The sequence below is a fragment of the Apodemus sylvaticus genome, chromosome 3 (genome assembly GCF_947179515.1).
Source record: "Apodemus sylvaticus chromosome 3, mApoSyl1.1, whole genome shotgun sequence".
NCBI lineage: Eukaryota > Metazoa > Chordata > Mammalia > Rodentia > Muridae > Apodemus > Apodemus sylvaticus.
The window spans coordinates 169,876,833-169,891,579 of record NC_067474.1 but is presented as its reverse complement, the minus strand read 5'-3'; the positions used below and the strand labels follow the sequence as shown (position 1 = coordinate 169,891,579).

The window sequence follows — 14,747 nt, the reverse complement described above, 5'->3', positions numbered from 1 at the left end:
TACCTATGCTCACATACACACATGCTCACACAGAGCTTTCATGTGACCACACCTCTGTACACACACACACACACACACACACACACACACACACATTAGTGCACACATGCATGTGTACATATGTATACATGTACAGGGACATATGTATGTGAACACTCATGCATGTACACACACAGGCAAGCACATATGCATACACATATGCATATAAACACATGCATATACACATGCACACATATGCATGCACATACATATACACACATATATGCACAGATGTGCATGCATATACATGCATGAAATGCACACACACACATACACACACACATACACACACTGCTCTCATTGCCTGATTGATGGGCGGAAGCACTTCCGTTGCCATCACTGCTCTGTGTGACTTTCACACTGCCTGCTCCAAGCCTTCAAGCAAGATGACTTCTCCTTTAAACTCGACCTCACAATAAAACAGGAACTCGAGCAAAAGATCCATCGACTGAGAAAATTCCTCAGGCTCCCTCTGGCCACTGATTAAGGTTTAAATCTGCCTGTTGGTGGCAGGACAGCCAGTGATCACCCTTTACAGATGTTACTGGCATGTCTGATGCAGAGCCCCAGCCTGGGGGATACCATGACAGGCCCTCTGCTGCTGGTTGACACTATTGTTTAGCAAACTGTCCCAGAGTTCAGCATGTGAGCACACTGTTTGCTGTCTCTCTGTCTCTGTCTCTCTGTCTTTGTCTCTTTCTCCATCTGTCTCTCTGTCTCTGCTTCTGTCTCTCTGTCTCTGTCTCGCTCTCTGTATCTCTGTCTTTGTCTCTGTCTCCATCTGCCTGTCTCTACTTCTGTCTCTCTGTCTCTGTCTGTCTCATTCTCTGTCTGTATATCTCTACTTCTGTTTCTCTGTCTTTGTTTCTATCTCCATCTGTCTCTTTCCCTCTGCTTCTGTCTCTCTGTCTCTATTTCTCTAGCCATCTCTCTGTCTTGTCTCTGAGTCCCTTCCGCACTCTCATTTTTCTGGGCCTTGGTTTCCATCCATGTTTGTTCTTCAGTGGGGTTTCTGAAGAGACACAGCTTGTGTTCTCAGTGAGAAGATAGAAAGCCCCCTCACGTGAGGTCAGAAGAGACCCAGCACTAAAACCCAGGTTGGGTGGAATCCAAAGCAGAGTGGAGGATGAGGTCATGGTGGGTTCCCAGCCAGTGATGCTTCCCTGCTTCTGGGGAGGAGTTGAGGTCTGATCCCCACCATAGGGTCATGCTGGTCACTGGAACACTGGCTGGCATGGTGCTTAGAAGGACTGGTGCGGAGTTATCTAGGAGCAGGCTCGGCTGGAGCCCTGCAGGTGCTTCTAGGATGAAGAGCAGAGGTAGCTATGGGTTAGAGACACTTGCCTCAAGGGCGAGCCAGCACTGCGCCCTGTACCCTTCCCTCCACATTTAACATTTTATGAATGACAGCCCCAGCCACGAATCCCTAGCATGAAGCCATTGCAAGATCCAAACAAAGAGTGTAGGCCTCCCAACTAATCAATGGCACGCAGTCTCCCAGACACAATCACAAAGTGACCATGACCTTAGGCACTGTTTTTCTACCTGCATGAGAACATGATCTGGAAAACGCATCTGCCATTCCAGCTGCTTAGACTGGGGCTGGATTAAAGGGACCCATTCTGGGAGTATGCCTGTCCACCCTGGGCACGAGGAAGGGCTTCCATCGCCGAGGACATCTTACCTGGAGCTCATGAGAAAGAAAGGCTGGTCTCTTAAGTTGAACATACGACTCCCCGCTTCCCCTCAAAACTGAGTGACTCATACCTAGCTTCTCCAGGACTCTAAAATTCAGAGCAGGGGACTGGTTCTTCAGGGCCGCAGGAGCCCTTCCTGCATCCTCTCTCAACATATGCTCTGTGCACACTCATTAGGTTTCCTGGACTCTCAGTGCACACCCATGAACCAAGCTCTCCCCCAGCTCAGGGGAGAGGACAGCAGAATGGAAAGAAGGAAGCTGTCACTCAGTCTCACAACCACCTGGACGCAGGAGGCTGGGCCGGGGCACAGGCCTACCTCTAATCTGCAGGAAACACTGCCTTCTCTCCAGCTGTTTACTGGGCCTCCAGTTAGGCTCATTCTTAAACTTGATGGTTTCTGTGAGTAGGTGAGGGGTTTGAGGAAGTAGAACTCAAACTGAGAAAAAGGGAAAGAAAAAGAAATAGCCCTGAGGTGACCATACACCGGATGGGGACATTATCCTCCTTGGACCGGTCAGAGCTCCGGAAGGGCTCCTCTGGTTCCTAGCCACTGTGGAGGGCAAATGGCATTGGCACCCTGAAAGAGTTAAGGAACACTTCGTGGGGAACGTGGGCTTCCTGCACGACTTTGTTTGTGAGCCCCGTGCAGTTAGTTCTGAATAATAAGGTGCCTTGTTAATTACCCCCCCTTCTAATTTACCTTTCTGCCTCACACAGGCAACGGGAAGGTTTACGGGGGTGTTCTTTCAAACCTAAACAACACCAGGCTTTGGGAGGAGGGAGCCGTACTGCCTTCATGTTGCTGAGTCCCTGAAAGGATCCCACCAGCCAATTAAAAAGGAACCGTTGCCCACTTAAAACATAGTCATTACTTCTGTGAATGCAGCTAAATTAAATAAGTGTTATCGGCATGAATTCCCCCCCCCCCCAAGACTTCAGTTTCTTTTGAAAGAAAACATTCTGTTACTTCCCCAGCCAGTTTGTTTGCAGCCAACGTGGGGAATCTGAAATATCCCCCCTCCCCCGTACTTGAAAAGTTCTTGTCTCCCTGGAGGCTTCTGTTTCACCAGCCAATGTCAAGGAGCAGGGACGGGCATGGGGCATGGCTCCTGGGTGACTTCCGCGAGGTCAACAGACCAGTGGCAGGACAGAACTGACCTGGGAGATCTGGACCAGGGGTCAGCATTGCTGAGCAAGGAGCCATTCTTAAAACCCATCCCTCGCCCTGCGCCGCTTTCTGCACTGAGTAAGGTCTAGTTCTCGATACAGAAAAAGTATTCGCTTTAAAGCGTGCAACTGGTTGGCTCTTAGCACACTTTCCTGTGTTGTGCAACCAACCTCTACCTCTGTCTAATTCTGAAACATGCTCACCACCCACAGGAGAATGGCCCCTGTTAGCCACCACTCCCTAACCCCTTACAGCCTTTACAGATCTGCCTCTTTTGGATGCTATGAAGAAGTGTGGTGTTTGGCCTTCCGTTTTGCAGAATATACTTTTCAAGTTTTAGCGGACAAATCGTGATCATTTGTAGTAACCAGACCCAGTAGTGTTTGCAGCTGTGTACATACTGGAAAAATTAGCGAGCCTTTATGGGAATAGTCTGATTTTTATGTTGGGGGGGGAATGAGTCAGGATTTTCAGGCTACCGTGTGATATTTACAGTGTGTCCATGATGTAGGCATCAGGGAATAGTCAAGTCAGGATGACCGGGGGTGACACTACTATGGGGGAGGGATGGAGAAGGGGAAGACACTAGTCTGTGGGGACAAAGTCACAGCTAGAGAGGAAAAATGGATGCAGGTGTACCAGAAAGGTTCGTAGTAATGTGCTGTGTATTCGGAATAGCTATAGGACAAGGCCACAGGTGTTCTTGTCTGCTTCTGAGGTCTGTCACCATTGCAACAAGGCAGGCCTCTTGCTCCTGGTGGATAGACCCTGGTGTAGACAGAACATAGTTTGACCATTTGCTTATTCACATTTCTGGGGCCTTGAGCTGGTCTGCCTTGCTGGCTTCCCTGTGTTTGCGGTGCTGTGGGGTAGATGCCAGGAACTCCCGTTTTCCTTTCTGTCTGATCTCTTCTTTGCCCTCTTAGGCCCTTCCTGTCTAATACCATCATCACAGCCTTCCTGGGCCAAGGTGCCTCTGTTATATTCATCTTGATCTTAGCCTTTGGTTATGACGGCCCCTAGAGAAAAGCCCATCCCCCACAGATAAGCTGGGGGCCTCCTCCTTTTCCTCACTCCTGTGACCTGCAGCACAAGCACCATGCCTATGATCTCAACTATTCCTGACCTGCCTTGAGGTCACCAGGAATTTACAGAAACCCCGTCCACCTCAGTGTCTGCGGTAGCCTTGTGCTGGGGTGGCCATTTTTAGCAAATCTCACACGAACCCAAATTCTGAATTTTTCTCAGAAACATCTCAGTTCGCCCATCTCTCAGGCAACAGACAAGCTCTGGAATAATCTCACTGCAAATATTTCACTATCCCGACAACAGCCTCGACTCCCCTGCCTCAGCTTCTCCATCGCAGAACTGGGCAGCACGTCCTCAGGCAGCTCCAGATGAAGCCTCCACCTCGAACGTATTTGGAGATAGTGAACAAATGAGGGTCGAGGGGCCTGGTGGGATCTCCTCCCTGGGGAACCGCTGGCACCGCGCCCGCTGCCAGGTTTCGGATACTGCAGAGGTGGCATCTGCTAGGCAAGGGGTAGCCACTGGAAATCTGCTAGGCCTCCGGTGCCCTTTGGCTCCACAAGGGCCATATTCTGGGGAGTCTCTGCTGCAGAAGCTGATGCTACCTTATCTCTTTAGGTGACGGTGACGTTGTAAATAATATGTATGAACCCGACCCGGACCTGCTGGCCGGCCAGAGCGCCGAGGAGGAGACCGAGGACAGCATCCTGTCCCCCATCCCCATGGGGCCACCGTCGCCCTTTCCCACCAGCGAGGACTTCACTCCCAAGGAGGGCTCACCCTATGAGGCTCCTGTCTACATTCCTGAAGACATTCCAATCCCACCAGACTTCGAGCTGAGAGAGTCCTCCATACCAGGAGCAGGCCTGGGGATCTGGGCCAAGCGGAAGATGGAGATTGGGGAGAGGTTTGGCCCCTACATGGTGGCGCCCCGGGCCGCACTGAAGGAGGCCGACTTTGGATGGGAGGTGAGTGTGCCCAGCCTGAGCGTGATTGATCGTGGCCATTTATCTTGTGTTCAATCTATTTATAAAGCCGATGCAGCCACTGCCCCAGGCAGGAGGCTCGGTCTGTTGGAGAAAGAGAGAGAGTGTTCGAATGTCACATTTCCCAGGCTTATTTTATCCAGCAGCTTGCATGACGTGACTCAGAAGGCATTGCAGTCCCCTCGGATGCCCATCGGCCCGATGACTGTGGCACCCTCTTCCTGGAAATGTGTCTTTTATGAGCTCATGTTTTAAAACATCTTGTGCCTCCTACTGGATGGAGGTGCTAACCCACGCTCACTGTGCCATAGTCAGGAGTCCTAAAAGAAGCAGCTTAATGCTGAGAGCTCTGTTCTATCTCTATCAGGCAAGAGCAGCTTGCAAAACAGGCCTGGTGACTACACAGCCCCCATAAACCATATTACAGTTTGACAAGGCTCCTGAAGGACCATAGAGGGGACCTCACCCTCAGATTTGTGAGCAGACGCCTTGCCCGCTTAAATGTCTTATCATATCTCCATGGACCTTTGTTGGGGTAGAGGTCATGTGTGTTAACCTGCACAGAGAGTTTGAAGAGTATTGTGTGTTCCTTAGGCGAACGAGAGTGTGAGTTTCGAACCAGAAGCTTTCAGAAGTGTCCACTCAGGTCATGAGGCACACTGACTGACCCCTACTTTGAGGGGGCTTGTGGAGGTGGCCTCGTGAGAACTAAGAGTGCCACAAAAAGCACGTTTTCCTGTAGGCCCCAACCTTCCTGCAGCCCACAGGGCTGGTTTCCAGTGGTAGTTTTGGCAGGGAGCCTGCCCGGGTGGAAAGCAGGAATGTGAACCCAGATTCCTTTTGGTGTTTCACAACCTTCACGAGTGCCTGCTTGGAGGTCAATGCCAGGAAGGGCAAATGGTCCTGGGGAGGGAGAGAGCCAGCTCGCTTGCAGCCGTTCCCTAATGGTGGGGCTGGAGATGGCTGTTGGGTGGGACAAGGGTCCGCCTCTGGTCTTTTCTGCCTCTCCCAGCCTCTTGACAACCTTAAGTTTTTAAGCAGATTTGTAGAGCAAGGAACAGTGTAAGGCCTGGCGTTATTTCCCTGGCTATTTTACAGCCTCCAAACTCTGCACACCCTGACTCCACAGCTGCCCAGAGACTGATGAAATGTTCTCCTGTGCATAGTGTCTGTCCTCTTGCAGACCCTGAGAAACTCTAGATACTCCACCAAGTACCAAGGATTTCCCTTGGTACTGTCATGTGTAAAGCCTTTTGGAGGGGGGTGGGTAGTGTGGAGCTCCAAGGAGGTCCAAGGGATTTGATGCATCTGCTGGTGGTCTATGTGATCACGTTCATATGCTGTTCACATGTCCTATGAACCTGAAGTTGAGCTCCTGGACCTCTGAGTGTCTCAGAAAGCAGGTGGAGTGAGGTCTCTGGAGTCACAAGGTCTTGTTGGGTTCATCGTTGAGGGCACTGGGCTTCTGATCTGAGCACAAGGCGCCCTTATCCTTCAGAGGATTTGGAGGGTGCAGGTGAGAAGCTTGACTCAGCAAATGGATGAAGAGACGGTGACTTGGGAGTCAGCATGTGGAGTCTGTAGCTCCAAAGTTGATGTGTCATGTCATCAGAAGTAACAGATGCAGGGTGTGGGGACCATGATTGAGATCTTCACGCCTGACTGGCAGGACCAGGGAACAGGAGAGGAGGGTTCTAGAATCCCATCTCTCCAGCGGCCCATACTGTGCTCTGTGGCTGGAGGAGTGTTTTTAAACAGCATGGTATCTGAATACCTTGGGCTCAGTTGAGTTTGGCTTTGGGGTAGGGAGCACTCCCCCACTCCATGCTGCTGTGCCCAGAGAGACGGTTGGAGGGTGTTTGCTCAAGGCACTTAAAGATCTTCAGTATTTAATCAGTAAGCTAGCTTTCAGATGCTTGGAGGATAAACAAACCTTACAGGTAACAGGTAGTTCTTTGGGTGACCTTGAAGTGACTTTGTTCTTGTCTGCTCTGTGGCTGATACAGGTTTCTGTTTGATTTCGGTTTTTAGAAAAGTGCCCCATATCATAGTGGTTCCCTGGGTGCCAGGCCTGGTACAGGCTGTCGCTATCACTCTTTGGGGCCTGTTGACTTTCGCAGTACTGTTTACACCCCATGTAGGTGCTTCAGAGTGAGAGGTAGGTGTAGGTGTGTGTGTGTGTGTGTGTGTGTGTGTGTGTATGTGTGTGTATGTGGTATGCATATGTATGGTATATGCAGTGTGTGTGCATCTGTGTGGTGTGTGTGTATGGTGTGTGCATGTGTGTGTTTGTGTGTGTGTGCATGCATGTGCATGTGGTGTGGGTGCATGTGTGCGTGTGAGTCTTTGCTTTTGCAGAGAGCTTTGTCCCCTGGTAGTGACCTGACCTCTGCCTTTCCAGAGAGTGTTTAGTGGTAGCTGCCCCCAGGCTGAAACAGAGTTCTAGGCTCACCTGAGCGATCTCATCACATGTTTCTGTGACCCCTTTCTGAGCACTATATCCTTCTGTAGTGTTTGGCCGAGCAGCTAGTTGTGTTCTTGGGATTGAATTACTGAAGCCGCTGTCAGAACTGGAATGGAAGTCACTGCTGTCCAGGGAGAAAAGAGGGGACTCCTGGGGGGGCAGGTGGGCGCTTTCAGTTCTGGGGGTCAAGGGTTAAGTTAGCAGTGGGTTCTGTTGAGTTCTACAGGCTGAGTCCTCTGGGCTCAGGATGGCGCTGAGACCACTTCTTTCCTTATAGCTTTAGTATATTTTTTCCATGTAGGAACTATACTTTTTTCTCATGGACCATATGCTGTTTCTTTGTCTCCCTAAAAGTATGAAGGCAGCTCAACAAAGCCAGTGAGTTCTGGTGGCCCTCCTAGCTTTTCCTAACTCAGCTTATGTGCTTCGTCTCCTGATCATGATTCAGGACAAGAAAAAAAAAAAAAGCAAAAACAAAACCCCAAAACAACCAACCAACAACCCAGATTGTTAACCAGGACCCAGGACCCAGATCTCTCCATAGCTTGGAGAAAGAGGCCTTCTGTTAACTACCCCAGCCACTTACAACCAGGTGGCCTGGGCCACCAGTCACTCTGTTACCTCTGTGAGTGCAGAGAGAGAGGCTACCAGAAAGTGTTAATGTGCAAACGTGTTGAAGGCTGGGGTCCTCGGTCAGTCTCTGGGCAGTCCGAGCCATGGCTGGGTGTAATCTCAGAATGGCCGTAGATTACATACATAATTCAGCCTCACCCTCATAATTAAGTTCTGTGAATGAGAGTAATTGAATTTTGTGACCACTAATGTGGTACTCATTTGATACAAGAGAACAAGCGGTGACATTGGAACAAAGATGACAGATGAAAGCCAAGGAGGGCCCGTTCTGTTCTGCTTCCCTGAGGATTGGCTGGGGGGCGGGGGGTGCACCAGTCTGTGGCCAGGCTGTGCTTTAGCGCTTGGGTCCTTCAGAGGGCCCAACAAACAGGAGGAATGACCCTGTGATCCTCTGGTGGCCAATTGAGAATGAAGGTCGGAGCTATCTTTGTAGTGTCACATGGGGCGCTATGGCCATACTTTATTTCCTTTCTGAGAGGAAAGTTCTTGTTTCAGAAGACAGAGAACGAAAAGGCAGGTATTGAGGCATAGCTGTCATGAGGTGACTGTGGAGGAAAAAGTTCTCCTCCATATGTGAATCAGGCTGGGACGACTACACAACACACGGATCAGACAGTGACATATGAGGGGCTTTGACTCTGTGTCCTGGTGGGGTTCACCCCCATCCCAGGTACACCCTCCCTCCCTTAATGGACCAGAGCTAGGATGCAGCAGCTAAGCCCTTCTGGATGTTCACCTGGCACTCCAAGTCCACCCCTCTGTCTAGAACAGGCCCTGGAGACTCCCCCTCTCCTTCTTGCTCATGTGTGTATCGGAGAGCTCCATTGTCTCTAAAGCCCCCTTCCCCAAGTACTCTGGGACCCTCAGACCGTGACTCACAGCCAGTTTGGAAGGAAACATCTCTGATCTCTTTGGCCTGGCTCATGGGTCTGTCTGAGGATGCGGGCGTGGTCTCAGTACCTGGACATCCCTGTGGACTCTAACCCTCAAGGAGGTGTTTTCACAGAAGAGCATCCCAATTCTCAGACTCCTCCATCTGGCCACCATCCCCTCCCCCATGCTGTGCCCTGCTAACTGACACGAAGCTTGCACTTACCCTCCGGTGGGAATAAATCACCCCGTGATTGCATTTTATTGCCCCGGGGTCTGCAGAAGCAATGATTTTGATCATTTGTTGAGTAAATTATGACATTTATCACTCTGCTATTTATTTTGCTAATTAAGAGATGGCTGCAGTGGCAGCCCGGAGGGATGGGCTATGGATGGGCTGCTTGGTGGCCACCTGCCCCCAGTGGAGTCTGCAGCTGTGTGCCTGAGCCTGCTTGGGTAAGGCCCTTAAGACTGGGCACCTGGGGACGAAGCGGAGGCGGGCTTGTTGCCGACTCTGATCATTCTTCCCTGGAGTTAGACTAGGTTCTTGCTGAGGATGTCTCCAGAAAGTCTCTCTCTGAGATCGTGTTGACATAGTTGTCACTCCGGAAAGTCTCTCTCCGAGATTGTGTTGAGCCTGTGATTGACACACAAACATCATCGGCTGAATGAATGTGTCTCCCAGTGTTTAAGAGGTGTTAATGTGAACTGATGGGGTTTCAATCATCTCAAGAATTTACTCAAGTGGGCTGCCGAAGTCCCTGGAGTGAGGGTTTGAATATTAATGCGTGCATTCATTTGTTCAATCAACAAACAGGCCAAGGAGGTAACAGGACGCTCTGGGGGAAACGGGAGGTATTCTGGAGACCTCAGCCTGTCTGTTCCTCCCTCTGTGCCACAGTCTGGGGGGGTCTTCTGCCAGTTCCTTCATTGGAGAGGGTCAAGATTTACTGATCACTTTCAGTGACCCCCCCACCTCCTGGTTCCCCTAATGACCAGAGATGTCAGGGCTGGAAGACACTGTGGTGTGAACCACCTGCTGAGATTCTGAGAAACTGCTGCACATTTAACGTGAGCTTATCACTCCAGACACCAGCCACGAATAGCTCTATTAGAGGAAGGTAATGTGCTTGTGTAAATTACGTGTTAGCATTCTTACTTATCGCAGGGACTCTTGGCCTCTCTCTTCCTGAGAGTGGAGAATGAGCGGTGTAAATTGGGGGGGGGGTGCAAAATAGTGAGATGGTGGAATTGGGGAGCAGTCTGACCATCATGGTTTCACACAGTGTGGCCTTAGTCTCTAGTCCCCTGAGCCCCCTCCAGGACGAAGGAAGGTCTCGTGGGAGATTGTGACTTAGCACTAAATGGCTGTACCAAGAACGAGCTTCTCCCAACACTGAGCACAGGCATGCAGGAGCCCGAACGCTGAGGCTAATATCAGCCCTGTAGCAGGAGAGATAAATAGGTAGGTTTGCCAGTTCCCAGAGAGTGGCTTGTCCTGTGTGGGTGGGGGGAGGGGGGTAGGGAGGCTGAAATGTCACCCCAGGACCCAAGCTTGGGTCCACGATTCAGCTTCAAGGTTTCCAGAGACAGTGACCTTTACCCTCTGTCCTTCAGCCTTCACAGACCCTCCCATGAAGCCTTTTTCCTCCTTGAACATGCCCACAGAGACATCCCCCTCGCAGCATAGCTGTACTTTAGAGGGACCTTCCTCTTAGCCTGGAGGTGCTTCAGGGGGGGGTACCTGGTACTTCTTGCTTAGTGTTAAAGTTATGACATCAGGCTCTGATCACCCAGCGTAGGGATCACTTATATTTCTGCCCTGCCTGGCCTTGGCTGCTTGGGAAATCAAGCTGAGGACATTGAGTTGGGATGCCGTGGGAAGTGGAGTCACTGTGGGCTCTGAGCAGAATTCTGAGTTCAAATCCTATAAAGACCCCTTCAGGTCCTGGATCAATATTGATCTTGGAGATAGAGGAACGCCTGGGAAACACCCTCCAATCAGGCATATGCATTCCTACCAGCAAACGCCCCTCCTTCAGCTGCTTGGCCTACGCTACAATTGGATGGTGTCTCATCACGAAGGACTTGAACAAAGGAGTTGTGGGTCCGGTGTGTGGCTAAGGGCTGTATCCTTTTAAGGGTGTATCTTGCTGAGAGAGCCCACATGAGAAATGTCCTTCCTGAGTCCCAGGAGGAGGCATGTCTTGCTGTCACAGCTCTGGAAGCAGTGAGCTCCCTCTGATGATAGAATCATCTGAGCTGCCGGGAATCTGCCTGCCCTGTCTGATTCCATAATGGGTGCAGGAGAAATGGAGTTTAGAGACCCATGCGTGAAACCTCTGACTGTCCCAGAACAGCCTACAAATGCAGTGCTGCCCCAAGACCTTCTAGACAAAGAGATTCATTGAGTCACCATATGCTTTTGAATAGGATCTGTAGTGACTCATGTGTACAGCAACATTTAGGACAGATAGTCCAGACAGTGGAGATGATCAGCTTGGGAAGGATGCAGCTTACAGACTCATTGATTGCCCTTGTCTCAGTCACCACATCCTTCTCAAGCAGCCCCGGGAGTATTAACCCTCTCCAGTCAAAGCCTCATGATTCTCTCCTGGGTACCAGACTTCTGATTCCACAGGGTATGAGTAGACACACACACACACACACACACACACACCCTACAGCCTTGCCATCACCAGCTAACACCAAGCTGCCTGCTCCAAAGCAAGGCTGGGATGTCCCAGGCCAACTGGTCAGCAGGCTGCTTGATGCTTGGAGCTGTGCGTAGCTGCAAGACCTTCAACCTCTCAGTCCTACCGGGGTCTGGGATGGCAGAAGACACAAGCTGGGCACAGATGAAGTGTATATACAGCTCGCCCAAGAAGTGAGTCAACCCAACTTAGGGATGAGGTATAACAATTCCAACTGAGTTTGCAAAGAAAGATTTTGGAGGCCACAAGTTAATACATTAGCCTCCGAGGGTGAAGGATGTCCCTTGGAGTTCCTCTTAGGTATCTTGGCCTCAGAACTAAAGTACAGGCTCATGACTCTCACCTGACTGCTTTCTGGTATCACCTGATCACAGCCAGCAACACAGGAACCCAGGCTCCCTTCAGGTAGGAGCTGGTTATCCCTGTTCGTCAGGAACATCTAGGGTTAAGACTCATAGCCATCCAGCGACAGAGCTTGTGACAGCACCCAGAGGTTATAATCCTCAGTCAAGGTCCAGAACAACTGACCCAGGAAGAAGGAGGGGGAGTCCCTTCTCATGTGTCACGCCCCACCAGGAGGCCCAGCATGAGGATGTCTGTGGCAGCCTATGTTCTGTGCACCCAGCATAGGGCTCATGAGGAGGTCTAAGGGTGGACAGTGGATAGCATTGTATTGCTCCTTGGGCATTCTGCTCCAGGGAATAGGCAGTTTTGGGACCTATTGGTTCTGTGTTAGTTCAGGAAAGACTAGCACACAGCACGCTGCCTTCCATACGTACTCCTGCAGGCTCATACTTCCAGAAACACTCGGACACAGGTGGGCACACTCAAACATAGATACTTCCACAAGCAGGACATGCTTGCCCCTGTACTGCAGAGATTCTGAAATTCTGCCTCCCTACACAGGGAACCTCTTACTCTTGCGACCTGATGGGGCAGGCACCCTGATCCTCCTTCCCCTCTTATTCTATAGTCCCACCAGTGGGAGGAAAGAGCCACTGAAGGTATTATACGATGCAAATCCTGGGCCGTAGATCCTGAACATTGAGACCAGCAAGGGCATGCTGTCCCTGGTATGGCCACGCCCTGTATAGAGCCTCGGTTTTCAACCTTCCTAACACTGTGATTCTTCAATGCAATTCCTCCTGTTGTGGTGACCCCCAACCATAAAGTTATTTTTGCTGCTATTTCCTAACTATAATGTTGCTACTGTTATAAATTTTGATGTAAATATCTAATAGGCAGGATATTTGACACATGACCCCTGTGAGGGGGTGGGAAGTGGGGGGAAGGTGTCATTAAACCTCTAAAGGGGTCACGGCCCACAGGTTGGGAACCACTGCTCTGGGCCTTTTAAATGGTGGCTCCTGTCTCATCCAAAAGTCAATGTCATCTTCTGGTTACGCTCATCCTCTCTGGCCCCAAAGTTTTGCTTTCTGTCTAGCACTCCACACACCCTTGATGCTGGGCAGCCTCTCTTCGTCTGGTGGCTGGAGAGAGTTACTGGGACGACTGAGGCATGCCGTGGGCTTTTCTTCCCAGTGACATTTAGGACTGTGGAGGAGATGAAGCACCCAGAACTACTCACGGCACTGCTGAGCAAACCATCCCAGGCATATGCCATCTAGGGAGCACCCACCCAAACTGTGCAAGGATGCCCTGGGGCCCCTTCCCAGCCTCAGCCCACTAAGGTTCACTCAGGAAGAGCTGAGTTCAAGACCCCTCAAAATCTAGGGAGAAAGCCACATACAGCCATCACTCAAGGACCGCCACGGGACCCAACTAGCAACCTTCCCCACATCTCCCGAGCACACTGATGGCAGCCCACATTTCAGGCCAGGAATGCCTCGGAATCCTGAACTATCTTCGTCCCAGCTCTGAATCCGGGTATATAAGGACTTTTAGAGACAAGGAGAGAGAATGACTAAGAAAACCTCCCGGTGACTCTCCCTCACTTCCTTAAGGGGTAATAACTCAGCCGCAACCCGGCAGAGGGCACTTTCTTTAAATAGAGTGCTCTGATTCACAGGAGAAAAAAAGGGGGAAATAAATGTTTTCTTTTCATATTCGAGAGACATCCACGAATGCCAACTTCTTAAATGGTATTTTGCCATCCGCCTCTCTCCTCTCTCTCTCTCTCTCTCTCTCTCTCTCTCTCTCTCTCTCACACACACACACACACACACACACACACACACACACACACACACTACCGTGGTGACAGCCAGCGCCCATCCGGACTCTGGAATGCTGCCTGTGAACTGACATGTGGAAGTTTGGGGTTGAGGTGGAGGGGCAGTCCCAGCGGGAGGCAGAGGCCAGGACAGAGGAGAAGGTGGACTATCGGGGCTCAGCTCTGTCTGTCTGTGGAACAGGACCTCTTGGCTCTTTTTGTCTCTCCTGTCTCCCACCTTCCTTATTTCCTTAAGGAAAGCAAATAAGGGCTGTGTACTAGTGAATGCTCATGAAGTCATCTGGGCCGGCTGTGCCTGGCAGGCTTGGTAAGCTGGGCCGTTGGTCTGCAGCTGGGCAGGAGCAGAGGCCCAGCCCTAACACAGAACGGAACTCCTTCACGGGGCACCTGCTCAGGTCCACATAAGACTCTCCTACCCACTAGGATGTCGGCTCCTAGCAGTGCTGTGATTAACACATGGCTGTCTTCCTTTGGCTGAGAGGAAACCAAGGCTGGGGGTCCCCAAGGCTGGGGGTCCCCAAGGCTGGGAATCCGAGGAAGCCAAGCCCAACAACCCAGGCTTAGCCACTTCTCTTCCTCCCCAGTCATCGCCCTCCTCCCCTAGTTCCTGGGGCAGGAAGCTGACCTGCTGATACAAGGTGGAGGTAGGGGGAGTGACCTGTGGGGACATGATATAAGCCCACAGGGAGATACGACTCTGCTGGGTGGGGGTTGGAGGTGGGGAGTGGAGTGCTAGTATGGAGGGGTGAGACCCAGGCTGAGGTGCCAGAGTCCAGCCCTGAGTACTGGCTCCGTGGGAGTCACTTTCTCCTCAGAGCTGGGATCTCCTCTCTTGTAAAGATAAGTCTTGGGTGCTGCAGAGATGGTGGCTCAGTGGTTAAGAGCACCGACTGCTCTTCCCAGGGTCCTGAGTTCAAATCCCAGCAACCACATGGTGGCTCACAACTATC

At 51.1% G+C, this 14,747-nt stretch overlaps 1 protein-coding gene across 1 annotated transcript in view; it reads left to right on the top strand.

Annotated features, from left to right (window-relative positions):
- Positions 1 to 14,747, top strand: part of Prdm16 (PR/SET domain 16) — a 329,823-nt gene that overhangs the window by 105,031 nt on the left and 210,045 nt on the right. The window contains exon 2 of the mRNA XM_052178323.1: positions 4,555 to 4,904. Coding sequence (XP_052034283.1) covers positions 4,555 to 4,904 — 350 coding nt within the window. The remainder of the gene's footprint in view (positions 1 to 4,554; positions 4,905 to 14,747) is intronic.